The 16609-nt window shown below is 38.2% G+C and overlaps 1 protein-coding gene across 5 annotated transcripts in view; it reads right to left on the bottom strand.

The window, feature by feature from the left end:
• elmo2 (engulfment and cell motility 2) overlaps positions 1-14692 on the bottom strand; it is a 31015-nt gene extending 16323 nt beyond the window's left edge. For 4 of the 5 annotated variants that reach the window (XM_017692806.2, XM_017692809.2, XM_017692808.2 and 1 more), the window contains exons 1-6: positions 14547-14692; positions 12161-12232; positions 10109-10211; positions 8322-8362; positions 2480-2552; positions 2342-2392 (exon numbers count right to left, since the gene is read on the bottom strand). In XM_017692806.2, the coding sequence (XP_017548295.1) occupies positions 2342-2392; positions 2480-2552; positions 8322-8362; positions 10109-10207 (264 nt within the window). In that variant the 5' untranslated portion in view covers positions 10208-10211; positions 12161-12232; positions 14547-14692. Of the gene's footprint in view, positions 1-2341; positions 2393-2479; positions 2553-8321; positions 8363-10108; positions 10212-12160; positions 12259-14546 lie in introns of all 5 variants that reach the window. The other variant, XM_017692807.2, reaches the window with a different exon arrangement.
• Between the last annotated feature and the right edge of the window lie 1917 nt (positions 14693-16609).

The raw sequence follows: 16609 nt of genomic DNA, 5'->3' as shown, positions 1-16609 counted from the left end.
GAAGCTGAACTGAAGTTCTGAACAGATATTCTTAAAACATGCACAGCCACAGATCTCTGAAACCAGATAGAAACGGATTACCCAGAATTCTTTGCTGTTCTGATTTCTGTTCATTTTGTTCAATTCAATTAAAAAATGTATTTGTGTCGCACCATTCCGAACTGCCCTTTTAAAACCATGTTATAAAATACGTAAACATAAAATTTTACAGGCCATTTTATCACTTAAGTGAAGAGCAATGAACAATGATTTTGTAATTTAGGTAAATGTAAGCGATGCTGTTTTTAAGTGAGCTGTATATACATACATGCATACATACACACATACATACACACACACACACACACACACACACACACACGAAGATGCATGTTGTAATTACTGTTATACACCAATCAGGCATAACATTATGACTATATCCTTGTTTCTATTCTAAGCTCATTGTCCATTTTATCAGCTCCACTTACAACCCCAATTCCAATGAAGTTGGGACGTTGTGTAAAACATAAATAAAAACAGAATATGACGATTTGCAAATCCTTTCCAACCTATATTCAATTGAATACAAAGACAAGATATTTAATGTTCAAACAGATAAACTTTGTTTTTTGCAAATATTCACTCATTTTGAATTTGATGCCTGCAACACATTCCAAAGAAGTTGGGACAGGGGCATGTTTACCTCTATGTTACATCACCTTTCCTTTTAACAACACTCAATAAGCGTTTGGGAACTGAGGACACTAATTGTTGAAGCTTTGTAGGTGGAATTCTTTCCCATTCTTGTTTGATGTACATTTTCAGTTGCTCAACAGCCCGGGGTCTCCGCTGTTGTATTTTCATAATGCGCCACACATTTTCAATGGGAGACAGGTCTGGACTGCAGGCAGACCAGTCTAGTACCCACACTCTTTTACTACGAAGTCACGCTGTTGTAACATGTGCAGAATGTGGCTTGGCATCGTCTTGCTGAAATAAGCAGGGACGTCCCTGAAAAAGACGTTGCTTGGATGGCAGCATATGTTGCTCCAAAACCTGTATGTACCTTTCAGCTTTAATGGTGCCTTCACAGATGTGCAAGGTACCCATGCCATGGGCACTAACACACTCCCACACCAGAGATGCTGGCTTTTGAACTTTGTGCTGATAACAATCTGGACAGTCCTTTTCCTCTTTGGCCCGGAGGACTCAACGTCCATGATTTACAAAAAAAATTTAAATGTGGACTCGTCAGACCACAGGACACTTTTCCACTTTGCATCAGTCCATCTCAGATGAGCTTGGGCCCAGAAAAAACGGCGGCGTTTCTGGGTGTTGTTGATATATGACTTTCGCTTTGCATGGCAGAGTTTTAACTTGCACTTGTAGATGGAGCGACGAACTGTGTTCACTGACAAAGGTTTTCTGAAGTGTTCCTGAGCCCATGTGGTAATATCCATTACAGAATGATGTCGGTTTTTAATGCAGTGCCGCCTGAGGGATCGAAGGTCACGGGCATTCAATGTTTTTTTGCCTTGCCACTTACTTGCAGAGATTTCTCCAGATTCTCTGAATCTTTTGATGATATTATGGACAGTAGATGATGAATTCCCTAAAGTCCTCGCAATTGCACATTTAGAAACATTGTTCTTAAACTGTTGGACTATTTGCTCACGCAGTTGTTCAAAAAGTGGTGAACCTCGCCCCATCCTTACTTGTGAACGTCTGAGCCTTTCAGGGATGCTCCCTTTATACCCAATCATGACACTCACCTATTACCAATTAACCTGTTCACCTGTGGAATGTTCCAAACAAGTGTTTTTTGAACATTCCTCAACTTTCTCAGTCTTTTGTTGCCCATGTCCCAACTTCTTTGGAACGTGTTGCAGGCATCAAATTCAAAATGAGTGAATATTTGCAAAAAACAATTATGTTTATCTGTTTGAACATTAAATATTTTGTCTTTGTAGTGTATTCAATTGAACATAGTTTGAAAAGGATTTGCAAATCATCGTATTCTGTTTTTATTGCTCACTCTCCTCTACTGTCCACATTTAGCTATCGAGGCTGCTGGAATAACAGTAGATCCTTCTCTGATTTGCCCTCTAACGTCCCCTTCAGTACTGAGTTTTAACCACCACAGCAACGTTATAATGCACGGTGAGTTTGTACAGGAAGACAGAGTTTGTAGTGTGTTGTATGAGTGCTGTCATTTGTACTCGCATCCTTTCATGACGTTGAGAACAAAGCACCATACATAAACATATACACACTGGAATATTATAGTACTCCTGACAGCAAGTTTTATACTGATGTGATAATATAAATGTTCAATTTAAAAAAGAATAAATGAATATATTACAGGAGAGATGGCTAATCGCAGAATGGTCCCATTCTTGATTTCTCCTCGGCTCTGAAATCAAAAAAGAGAGAGTTTATTAATAAATACATTGGATGTTCTTTATTCACTCTGATCTCTGATTAAAGTTGAGCACCTCACTTGTTCAGTGATATAAAGCTGAGGTCCGTCAGCGTAACGCAGGGCAAACTGCTCAGACCCGGATAGAGACCACCTGAAAATCAAATCAATAATTACATTACAATCCCACTTCCGAAACGGTTGGGACACTGCAAAATGTATATAAAAACAAAATGCAAATGATGTGCAAATCATTTAAATCCTATATTTCATTGAAAAAAGTGCAAAGACAACACAATAAATGTTGAAACTGAGAAATGTCAGTTTTTTTTTTAATTATAATGTATATTTTAAATTTGAAGCCAAAAACATCTTCCAAAAAAGCTGGGACAGTGGCAGCAAAAGGCTGGTAAAGTTGTGGAATGCTTAAAAAAAAAAAAAAAAAAACCTGATGTTTAATTGGCAACAGCTGGGACGGTGGCAGCAAAAGGCTGGTAAAGTTGTGGAATGCTTTTTTTAAAAAAAAAAACAAAAAAAAACCTGACGGTTAATTGGCAACAGCTGGGACGGTGGCAGCAAAAGGCTGGTAAAGTTGTGGAATGCTTTAAATTAAAAATATTTTTTAAAACCTAATGGTTAATTTGCAACAGGTCAGTAACATCACTGGAGAGAGTAGCATCTCAGATAGGCTACTTTCAGAAGTAAAGATGAGGAGGGGTTCACCACTCTATGAAAGACTGTGCAGGCATACAATTGCAGTGTGCAACAAATCAAGAAAAACATTTCTCAATGTAAATTAGCAAAGAAAACTTCTGCTTTTCATCATCTGTGGTACATAATATAATTAAAATATTCAGAGAATCTGGAGAAATCTCTGTATTGAAGAGACAAGGCCAAAAAAACAGTATTTGCTGGCCGTGATCTTTGGGTCCTTGTTTGGCACTGCATTAAAAACAGACATGATTTTATAGTGGAAATCACTGCATGGGCTCAGAAAGAACAGCTCATATCTACATCTACAAATGCTACTGAAAACTCTTAAACTGAAAGAAGAAAGCATATGTAAACAGGATCCAGGAATGCTGCCACCTTCTCTGGACCCAAGCTCATTTAAAATGGACTGAGGTGAAATGGAAAAGTGTCACATGGTCCAATGAATCAACATTTGTAATTTTTTTTTTGGAAGTTATGGACACTGTCCTCTGGGCTAAAGAGCACTCAGTTTGTTATCAGCGCACAGTTCAGAAGCCAGTATTCATGATGGTATAGTGGTGCATTAGTGCATATGGTATGGGCGATGTGCACATCTGTTAGGGCACCATTAATGCTGAACAATATATACATGCTTTGGCAACATATACTGCAATCCAGATGTTGTTTTTTAGGGAAGGCCTCGCTTATTTCAGCAAGACAATGAAAAACCACATTCTGCCTGTATTACAACAGCACTGCTTCATATTAAAAGAGTCCAGGTGCTAAACTGGCCTCCCTGAAGTCCAGACTGTCACCCACTGGTAATATTTGGCACATTATGAAATGAAAAATATGACAAAGGAAATTGGTCTCAATACAACAATACAGATGTCTAAATACAGCTACAGAACTGAAAACACCCCTTTTGGAGGTATTCTAGCTATATATTTTCCCAAGCAGGATTATCTGAATTAATTTTAAACATTTTTGTGAAGGTGTTGATACTCATTTCTTATATATCACAAGTAAATATATATATATATATATATATATATATATATATATATATATATATATATATATATAAAATGTAAATATTATATTAGATTTACTTGTTTATATTAGATTTATATTACTCCATCACTGAATTGTGTCCTGAAAACAGTTCATTTTTCATACTATTCACTTGCTGTAATATTACATTCAATGATTTTCAGAGTTACTACCTGTACTTCACTGACTTAAAAGTTTTCTGTGTTATGTCTACTGAGCCAGTGTTTCACTGCGTTCAGGAACTTTGCTAGTTACAGCTTGTAATGGCTTGATTTGTTGTGTGATAGATGACATCATCTCGCCTTTGTGAATGTGGACAGCTTTAGTTACACATGTTAAAGTCTTTGAGATTCTGGTAGAGAACTCCCACAGCGGCCAGACCCACTGTCAGACACAAGTACCCACAGCCAACAACCAGGCCTGAATAGAACACAACAGGGTGGACAATAACCAATACACTGGTACTTAACAATACTAACAACAAAGAGGCCTTCGCGAAAGTTTTACTGGGGTTGTCACATGGGCACTTTTCTTCAGTGTCTTGTGGAATTAAGCCCACGACTCCTCCATAAGGCCGAACAGTGGTGTCAGTTCAATAAATATTGGCTTGGTTGAAGTGGCAGGTCACAAGACCCCGGAGCTTAGTGACACAGCTGACTGGTGAAAGCACACCACATGTGGGACTAGTGGACATACAGGCCCGACTAGCAGGCTGCTAAGCTAAAGGCTAAATCGAGGCTAAAGGCTTCAATGAGGCTGAGAGTCCAGCGGTTCTTTCCACTCCCTCAATGACAACCTACAACCCCAATTCCAATGAAGTTGGGACATAACAAATAAAACAAATTTGTGTAAAACAAATAAAAACAGAATACGATGATTTGCAAGTCCTTTTCAACCTATATTCAATTGAATACACTACAAAGACAAGATATTTCAAATGTTCAAACAGAAATTTTATTGTTTTTTGCAAATTTTCACTCATTTTGAATTTGATGCCTGCAACATGTTCCAAAGAAGTTGGGACAGGGGCAACAAAAAACAAGGAAAGTTGAGGAAAGCTCAAAAAACAACTGTCTGGAACATTCCACAGATGAACAGGTTAATTGGAAACAGGTGTCATGATTGGGTATAAAGGGAGCATCCCTGAAAGGCTCAGTCGTTCCCAAGAAAGGATGGGGCGAGGATCACCACTCTGTGAACAACTGCATGAGCAAATAGTCCAAGAGTTTAAGAACAACGTTTCTCAAATGTGCAATTGCAAGGAATTTAGGGATTTCATCATCTACAGTCCATAATATCATCAGAAGATTCAGAGAATCTGGAGAAATCTCTGCAAGTAAGCGGCAAGGCAGAAAACCAACATTGAATGCCCGTGACCTTCGATCCCTCAGGCGGCACTGCATTAAAAACCGACCGCATTCTGTAATGGATATTACCACATGGGCTCAGGAACACTTCAGAAAACCACTGTCAGTGAATACAGTTCGTCGCTCCATCTATAATATTTGCAAAAAACAATAAAGTTTATCCGTTTGAACATTAAATATCTTGTCTTTGTAGTGTATTCCATTGAATATAGGTTGGTCCCTACTTAATTGGAATTGGGGTTGTACATTAACGTTAACTCTGACTAAGTGACCACACAGCGGCAGACAAGTGATCACTGAAAGAAGCAGCTTAGCCTTTCAGGTAAGCAGTTCTGTTAGTGTGCTTTTTCCACCAAATACAGCCATTACTGGATTTGTCATAAGCATTTTCACTGCTGCTTGTCATCCCACATCACTGATGGGTTGTCAAGTTCTGTCTACTGGTGGTCACACTCATAATGGAATGTGCGCATCAGAAACTGCCTCATGGTGTTGGTCATAGGTATCAGTATCTTCACCACCTATACTGCATTTATGAGCCACTACCGGCACTGATATGGTGTCAATGCAACACTAATGTCAATATCAGAAACAACAGATCCATCTCTACAGCACTCCTGAGAGATGAACCGAGTCCATCTGGTTCTCCAGCTGTCGTTGGAGGCTATAAGGATGCCATCTTTAGCCACTCTTATGCCCCATAGATTTAGGAGCTTTTACAGCCATGCCTGAGAGTCAGGCAGCAAAAGGAACCCCCTACCCCACCACTGAAGACACTAACAGTATACCTGCTGACCTAAGTCAGGAGAGGAAAAACCAAACAGCTCAAACAATACTCAGGAATACACGGTGATTAACCCATATCTCCTAACAAAAGGAGAAAAGGATAAAAGAAACCACACAGAGAACTCCTACTCCCCCCATACTAGCCACAATCCACACAGAGACAGAGAGGCAAAGAGAAAGGGGGAGCGAGAGAGCGAGAGAGAGAGAGAGAGAGAGAGAGAGAGAGAGAGAGAGAGAGAGAGAGACATAGAGAGAGAGAGACAAAGAGAGAGACAAAGAGAGAGAGAGAGACAAAGAGAGAGAGAGACAAAGAGAGAGAGAGACAGAGAGAGAGAGAGACAGAGAGAGAGAGAGACAGAGAGAGAGAGAGAGAGAGAGAGAGACAGAGAGAGAGAGAGAAATTAGAATGATTATATAAGCAGTATTAAAATCTTCCAGAACTGAGTCTGGCTGCCATCTGCAGCTCATTAACTCTCCTTTAGTAGTCTGAGAAGAGAACAGATCTACAACCCAAACAGAGTGAAGGGGAAATAAAGAGACCAGCAGAAACCACAGAAACAAACACAGAAAAAAAGACAAAGAAAGAAGTAAAAGAAGAAGAGACACACAGCACTCAAACTCACACATCTATAACAGACAGCAATGATAGCCTACATACAGCCTCTAGAGTCATCTAAAACTACAACTATGGAGTTCCTGTGAGCTGCAGAGAATGCCAAAGTCATTCAGAGTGGTTTGGTGTAAAACGCTCTGTTCTAGAGAAACATACAAAGTCAGAATTGTTCACAGTGGAAGTTATAGGAACCAGATGTCCACCTCTAAAAGCTCCCCTCACAGAAAGTTATTACATTAAATGGTTATGAATACACTTATTCATAAGTGTACATAAGAATACGGTTATGAATAAACATTGTTTTATGATAGTTTTGAGAACTTAAAATCCATCAATGGGGAGGGATACATAATATACAGGGTGCATTGAGACAAAATAGTCCCCAAAGAAAACTTATTTCAGATTTTCCCCATCATCAACATTCCATATAAAAGTTAGAAGAAATGTGTAGGTTCACTGGTGATTTTAGATAGTAAATAAAATGTCTATATTTGTGTTGTAGTCATGGTGGCCCCTGGTACCTATCACCACCACTGTACATGTTGTTCACATGACATCTGAACAATTTCACAATAAACCACTCTGTTTATCTCTCACACACTCAAATATGCAGATATTCTGGAAAAAATGGTGGAATTGCCCTTGATGGAACTGTATTAAGTGAGTAGGGAATTGCGGGATTAAATTGGATTGCTCCTACAGAGCACTCATTAAACACACTCAGTCCTGCTGTAACAGAACTCTATTTTACTCTATTCTGGATTTAATCTGAATGTATATCTTTGAGCTGCTGCTATAAAGACATTTTGTCTGTTTTTGAGCATAAATGGTCTTATATTAGCTTATGGTACAACATAATCTACTCTGTTATATTAGCTGATATATTACCTTAGTCTGTTATATTAGCTTCAGCAGAGAACGCCTCATATACTATGACTGTTTAAAAAAAAAAAATTAATTCTCAAATTATATTTAATCCAAAATGAAACTGGAGAATTTCTGTTGGTCTATTCATCAAAAAACTTTCAGAAGAAATTAATACATGAATGAACAAAGCTTTGTCATTTGGTCAGTGTTTTGTAGATATCCAAGTTGGGGGACATTTATAGAATAAGTGACATAAAAGACTTATTAATAAAAGCATTTATTTAATTATGATTTAATTCAAGTTGAAAATAACTCAGTTTTTTTCAATGCATGTGAAGATTATAATCACAGTGATGAATCTAAAACTGTGACCCAAACATATTCCATAAATAACATTATCACATTTAATAACAATTTCATCCTGTATGTGAAAATGTAATAGAAATTTAACACAGTATTTTCTTAAGATTTGTGAACGTTTATCCAAAACTCCACCACCGAGACCTGAAAGAGCTCAAAACTGGAGAAACATCCAGAAACTCACCCATCACAAACCTCTCTGATGATGGAGGAAAGCGGCTTTTTCTGAAAGAAAAAAAAAAAAATAATAAATAAATAAATAAAGATGCTTTTTACTTGCCATGCACCTCTATTCACTCACTACAGACTAAAACACTATTTTAGAGAGAAACATACAAGAGTTTTCTGCAATAATTTGGTGATCAAAGCTTAAATATATCAAGAATAAAGCTGTAATATTATTTAAATTGTTTAATGTGCTTTTTTATTGTTTAATAAATGCAGTTTATTATTAAACACAAACATTTCTAAGTTGCTAAAAAACACAACCCTTTAAAAGAAGTGGGAAAAGAAGTCAGTAAGAGGGTGGAGCACATTTCAAAGGCCTTTTCAGACTGATCAGAAATCAGAAAGAGCTGGACGTCAGTGATGTGTTCAGAGCAGGACTGTATTGGTCTGATTGAACACAGCTGTGAGGAGGAGCAGCAGTGAACTCCACACACCCAGCTCACACTTTACACTCCACACATCAGCTTCCTGATTCAACAGCAGACATCATGGAGAAGATTCTGCAGCACTTTAAAAACAATCCTTACACAAACAAGTGAAACAGAAAATGGTTTTTCATCAGTGACGTGTGGAAAAACAGACGGAGCGTCATTACTCTGTTCTTCAGTGAGAGAATAAAGAGCTCCATCTGTGTAGGAGGTGAAAACTAAACTGTTCATGATTCTCACTGAAGCTCAGACACGTTCACTGCAGAGCAGCTGATCACAGAGTGGGAATGAGGAGGGTGAGGATGGAGCGGAGGAATTTTATACTCCTACACAAATTCCTACAGAGCTCAATGTTGAACTGAATAAACCATCGGATATTTATGGAACTCTATCTGCAGTGGTGCACAATCAAAATCAGACAAGATCTGAATCGGCACAGATCGAAATCAGACAAAACTGCAATCAGCCATACTTGGCCATAGATCAGAAATGACAAAAACTGGAATCACACTATGAGTGTGTTTACATGCACTTAATAATCCGATAACAGCAGAAAATCTGATTTTTCAGTAATCCAATGAACACATTTACATGATTACTTGAGTTATCAAATAACAGGGAAACTTTGGGTCTACATGACTCAGGCAGTAATCAGATTTCTGCTTTGTAGCCAGCCAGTAAACTCACAGAAGAAGGTGTGACATACACGTAACATAAAACTCAAAATTCGTTTACATGCACAGAGAAATCTGACTACTGAACTGAAATCCAGCTCCCTTTATTGTATTTCTTAATTGGATGTCTATATCGGAGTATGGTGTTTACATGACCATTTGAATAATCAGATAACTGCAGAAATCCAATTATGATCAGATTACTGAGTGATGATGAGCGGAATCAGCCAAGAATGGGAATCGACCACTGATCAGAAATGGCACGGAATGGAGTCAGGCAAGTACAGGATGACTGTGTAGAATTTTTATTATTATATAGTGACGTAATGGTTAACATCACGCTAGCTAATGTTAACATTGTTTAGATAACACTAAATAAATGCAAATTTACTAAGAAATAATTCTAATAATTGTGATCAACAATCAAAATATATCCCATCCTGTATTCCCCAGACTTGCCTTTTTATTGTTCTCTAACAGCCCTAAAATACAATCATACGTCATAATCATCTTCTATAACAAACAACAGCAACAACAATAATGAGCAGTTAAAGTCAAAACAATAATGAGCAGTTAGTCAAAACAAATTAATTAATTAATCAATCAATTAATTAATCTTTAATAAAGGAATCTCCTCAGACCTGGTCGATCTCGATGAGCTGGGCGTTGGCACCAGGCCACTCAATAGCCACTTTAACTATATCAGACGGCGGCGGCATCACTGCTCTCCTCTCTGGCATTCCACTACAAGAGAAAGACAGCAGACCTTTATCTCACTGCACACAGTCCAGATTAACCTCATTCAACACTACCTGTCCAGAAGTATCTGGACAGTCTTTACAATTAGTGGATTCAGCTACTTCAAAGTAAATCCATCATGAACACAGACATTCAGTATCAACAGACTGTTACTTTTACAGTACAGGATTAAAATAATCTGGGTTTATTTCTACAGTTTTATACCTCAAGACTTAATATTGTTATTTCTATTCTTTGTTTATAGTTTAGTATTAATATAATCTGGGGTAATTTCTACAGTTTGTTTAGAGTTTGGGATTAATATAATCTGGGGTTATTTCTTTGGTTTGTTTATAGTTTGGGATTAACATAATCTGGAATCATTTTTATGGTTCATTTTATAGTTTTATAGCCAGTGGAATCCATTTCCTGAGACAGAAGTGTAGAGTACAGGGCTTAATTACCGTTTACATTTTAGCATTATTTCTTATCATCTTAATATTTGCTGTAATTTACAATGTCTATCAGTACTGAACTGAGATCAGTTGCTGTAATCCTTTATGAGAGCTCAGTACAGTCTGTTCCTGTGTGATCAGTGAGGAACCCTGCAGCTCCGTTCAGAGCATGCGAGTTGATCTATCTCACTGCTCTATTTGCTCCCACACAGACGTCCTCACTGCCGTGTGGGCTTCAGCTATGGTTTAATGAGACAACGGCAGATTTGGTTTAATGAGACAGGAAATATATACACACCCAAACGTACACATCAGCTTCTACAGACACAGACTGGACTGCACTGGCCACAACATCTCTTCGCCACTGCTTCTCTTTCTTTGTCTGTATTAATTAATTCATTGAGTTAAAATAATTAATTTTGTTAGATGCACTTCTGTGCTGATAGGAAGTTAAGCCTCTGCTCTGTCTTACTGAAATCATATGTACACAAATTATTTATGTTTTGTTAGTTAAGTGTTAAAATCCATCTCTGGTGTTCAGATACAGTCACACTGAAACGGATACATTTTAGTTGCCATGGTCACAAACCTGTAATCTGGACAAAGAATCAAGTGATACATTTGCTTTGCATGCGCGCACACACACACACACACACACACACACACACAATAACACATATATAAATGAACAAGAACCACCACCAACAATTCAGAAAAAAACAAAGAAAACACTAGGTTGCACATAAATTCACTATGTAAAGGAAAAATAAACAAACAAACAAACAAATAAATAAATAGAGCTCTCTTAAGAGAAGTCTATGTAAACAAAAATTACAAAATAAAAAACTGAATGTGGTGGCTCTGGGTTGTGGTTGTGGGAGGAGAAGACAGATATTTATATAGCAGTTTCAGTCTCAGTTTCACCACTATAACGCCCCTAGTACACAAACACACACACACACACACACACACACACACACACACACACACACAGTATAGCCAAAAGCATGTGGACACCAGACCATCACCCACAAATCCATAAGCATTAATATGGAGTTGGTCCCCTTCGCAGCTATAACCGCTTCCACTGTTCTGGAAAGCTTTCTACAAGATTTTGAAGCATGTCTGTGGGAATTTGTGTCCATTTGTGAGGTCAGACACTGATGTCAGGCGAGATGGCCTGGCTCAAACCAACATTCAGGTCTATCCCAAAGATATGTAGAGAGTTATTTAACAGAACATAGCCGATTTTTATGTGCTATGTGCATCAGCACTCAGCAGCCCCATAGAAATTCCACAATCTGGCTTGCAGCAGAGGTGGCATCACTTTAGTGCACTATTACTATTTAATTGCTTAATCACTGAGATGATTTTGAACCCTCAAATTTCGAGAAACTCAGAGAACAGTCTGTATTTCTGTTTCAGATTTTTCCTGATTTACAAACTGAAAACATCAATAAAATCACTGGAGAAATCACTGGAGAAAAAAAGCCAACATACGTGTTAAATGATCCCAATGGAGCACTGAATGGATCTGATCCTCCTCTCTCCACTTCCACACTGCTGATGCTCCTACAGGACAAAGACACAGATAGAACCTGCATCTCTAAACATTAATCCCACAGGAAGAGAATAAATCAGGATCACACAGCGGAGATCATATCAGTGAACAATCCACTGTTTAGAGTGAAAAATACATTTAGAAAGTGTTCTTATTATTATCTGAAGACAGTGTAAACGGCGCTGCTTCACTGCTGTCTGAGTCTGTCTGCTCAGTCCGAGGCTGGTTTCATAGTCAGTTCTTGCGAAAAGATGCCTCGGCCCACTGTCCAGACCAAAGGAACAAAATTTGGTCCACCAAGAGGTGTTTTCGGATCTGTATCAAACTGAATCATGATTTGGTTTGTCTGCAGTGTGAAAACTTTTTTCAACAGTTCGGACTTTCGGACCAATTACACAAAGCTGAGGCAGGATATCATCACTCATTAAACAACAGAATAAGAAAAAGAACCAGGAAATAACTTAAAACAAGCCACATGGGGAAAGGCCAAATGTTGGGAAGTGACAACTGTAGTCTAGACTGAGAAAAATGACAAAACTCAATTTAAAAAACCCACACAAATGCTGAATCGTATCCCTTATTTTCAGAGAGTATGAGAGAGAGTGCGCTTATATGCTCTTAATAACCTGATAACTGCAGAAAATCAGATTGTGTCAGTAACTGGTTTAGTGTGCTTTCATGCTCTTGAGTAATCAGATGATGGGGAAACTCCGGGTCTACAGTAATCAGATTTCAGCTTTACAACCAGCCAAAAAACTCACAGAATAAGCCGTGATGTAAACAAACTGTAGAACTTCAACTTGATTGATTTTTTTTATTAAAACATCAAGTCTTTTTCACTGCAAAATATTAACATACATGATACAAGAATATTTAAATCCTTTATTTTGTCAAGCATGTAGTCGGTTTCAGCATCACTCCTAAAGTGCTCTGTTAAATGTTGCTTGCTGTTTCCAGGACAACCCTGTTTTCACACGTGCAGACTGAGAGAAATGAAAGAAATCAGAGTAAGGGTTTACATACACTGAAAAACCCCACCACTGAGCTCAAATTTGGCCTTTATCGGGTTTCTTAACCAGATTTACAGACCTTAATCTGATCTAAGAAATGAGTGCGCTGCTTAGACGACCATCTAATAATCAGATAACTGCAGTAATACAAAAATGATCAAATCATTTAGTGCACGTAAACACACTCAGAGAGAGGATATTTATTTTTCTCCATTCAAACAAAAAAGGCTGCCTGCCGAATTGACCCCACACTGACGTCAGACACTCCTCTACAAACCAATCAGTGTCCAGTACAGCCCATGCAAGTGGTAAGGACAGGCCGCAGGTGTGTCATACAAAGTTCGTTAGCACGCTCACTAAACTGCAGTGTGACACCAAAATTAACCAGTTCAAATATAGACAGTGTAAGAAAAATATGGACTTCCAGGTGTGAAAACTCCCAGTGTTTTCCTGCCACTGCTGGATCAGTTATGTCTGAAGTTGCCTACCAAGATGGCAGCAGAGCAACTGAGACTGAATGACAGAGAGTTTCCAAATATGGACCAAATATGGAGAAGGTGTAAACAATGTTTACATCAAACTCTTATTTCCCAAAAGGACTGATTTTTCCATGATACGGGCCCCTTAAAGCCCTCTGTACCCAAACCACAGACACTGTCACGGCCTCGAACTGCATCAGCCAACCTGCAGCAAAAGGACAAAATAAGAGTCCTCAAATCATTAATATTTAACAGATCGGTTAGGTTATGGTGATGCAGGTCCAGTGTGCATCAAACGTCCATTTTGAGGACTCTTATTAACAGGTGTCGGTTCTCAGATAGTAACTATTAATATCACGAATCGCAAAATATCTCAAATCTCAAAAGGGTTAGCATGCATTAATCGATTATTCTTAAAGCTTAAAGTCAGACCCAGTGTTTATATAACCAAGCTATAAGCTCTAATACGAAGCTCAAGTTGGCTCCTTGCTCGGATTTCCCGTTCCACCTTAAATGCAGCATTTAAGATGGAACGAAAAATTGGAGCGAGGAGCCGGCCAAAGGCTCTCGAGACTGTGAACGTGGGCACTGATTCAGCGATTAAACCGAAGCACAGTTAATCTGCGTGATGATTTAACAGGATATGGAGAAGATTAGATAGTAAAAGTCCTCTTAAACTGATTAAGCCATGAAAACAAGCGCTCTTCAACACTAACGCATTAACGCAGTGACTCATACCGAACTGCCTCAACTGAAAACAACACATCTGCTCGGGTTCGGCTGAAAAACAGGCCTTACTGACCCAATCTCCTAAAATAAACCACCTTAATATTTACCTGTGCAGTTCTACCTCTCCGATATCAGCATGACGATCCGAAAACGCCTCGATTTCGCTCCATATTCTGCAGAATCGCTCCTGTTTGCTCTCCTCTCCTCTGGATGCTGCTTAAAGGGATAATCTCGCTCCTCGCTGCGGAGGGGAGGGGCCTCGCCTCTTCTAAGTGCTGATTGGCTGCTGTTAATGTCAGTTCAGGTGTGCTCAGAGTGCTAAGTGAGCTGACATAAGGACTTGAGAGTGATTCAGAGTGGTTCAGATTTCTTTACAGTGGTGGTGATAGGAACCAGGGGTCGCAATGACTACAACACAGACATTTTAATTACTATCCAAAACCACCAGTGAACCTACACGTGTCTTCTGAGTTATATATGGAATGTTGATGATGGGAAAATAGTGGAAAATACAACTTAATACATATTCTTTGGGGACTATCAGGCAGTGTATTCATAACCATGTCATGTATTAACTTTCTGTGAGGGAACTTTTTAAAGGTGGATGTCTGGTTCCTATCACCACCACTTTCAACAATTCTAACTAGGTAAGTTTCTCTAGGACAGAGCGTTCCACACCAAACCACTGTATATGACTCCGGTTACATCTTAACCACTGTGCATTTTATGTACATTGACCTTAACTGAGGTGAGTGAGGCCCGCAGACGTTCATCTGGGTTGTTTTGTGACCTCCTTAATGAGTGTTTGAGGCGCTTTTGGTGAAATTAATCTCTTCAGTACGTGGCATCATGTACTGCTTTTTGAGACCTTCGAGTTGCTTCACACTGCCAGACAGGTTCTATTTAAACGATGTCTAGATGCAGCAGGTCTGGCAGTAATCATACCTGGGTGTGGAATTGAAAGTGAACCCAATGGTCAATTGATTTCAATTCATTATGCCTTTATAAGGGGACAATTACTTTTTCACATAGGTCCAGGTAAAGCTGAACATTGTTTTTCCTTCAATAAATGAAATCATCATTTAAAAACAGCATTTCGTGTTTAGTTGGGTTATCACTGTCTAATATCAAAAGTAGTTGAATGATCTGAAACTTTCAAGTGTGACTAACATACAAAAATAGAAGAACTTTAGGAAGGGCAGATACTTTTTCACAGCCCTGCAGCATTTTTTTTCCTGTTATTATATTCATTTATATTAAAATCTTGAATGACTATTTGATTGTTTCACAACTAAGTTTGCATTATATACCCTTTCAGTTGAATATGCTTTTTTATTTGATTCCTTGGTTTATTTTGTTCCCACTCTTTATTAAATCTTCACTCTTCTCTTTGAGTTTTTCCCTCATTTATCTTGTCTGATTTTGTTCATGTAGTGGTTTATTTTAGTTTTATCTGATTTAATTCCATTGCTATTTATTTTTCAGTCTTTGTGGGCTGTAAATGCTCAGCTGCACTGAAAATGAGGGTCATGCTTTATTGTATTTCTGAGTATTAAAGGTTGATTAAATAGGCAGATGTTTATGAATATGTCCATTTTTGTGACATCACAAAAACAATTATTTTTTTTTAAAGAACAGGCTGTTTTTGCCGTTTAGTTTCCATATATCACTGAACAAAACCTCCAAAATGTCCACTTTACAGGAGAAGGACAAAGTCTACTTTACTTTTACTCTAAGTCAATGGAAGCAGACTGTTATCCAAGTAATTTTGGGTAATTTTTTAAAGCCCGTTCTTAATGAAACTTACAATGTAAAGGGCAACTGGCATTTTCAAATAACATCAAAAGCTGAAAAAGATCAAAATTGGTTTTCTTCCGACAGCAACAATATGAACTGTACGTACTTGGGAGCGAAACTAACAATGTTTACATACATACATACTTGTTTATTCCACATAAAGTGAGGAAAATGTGGTTTTCTGATTTGGGCCCTCTAAAGCTTAGAAACTAACAAGAGCTCAAAAGACAACAGCCAAAAAGACCTTAGTCTTCCTTTAATTTGACATTTTCATGAAGAAATGATGCTATAAACAGAAAGAGCAGTCATCATCGTACATATTACATATACTTGTTTATTTATTTATGTTCATTTCCCCCCCCCCAAAAAAAAG

Source organism: Pygocentrus nattereri, chromosome 21 (assembly GCF_015220715.1).
Source record: "Pygocentrus nattereri isolate fPygNat1 chromosome 21, fPygNat1.pri, whole genome shotgun sequence".
Taxonomy (NCBI): Eukaryota; Metazoa; Chordata; class Actinopteri; order Characiformes; family Serrasalmidae; genus Pygocentrus; species Pygocentrus nattereri.
This window is presented reverse-complemented; position numbering and strand designations above follow the sequence as displayed.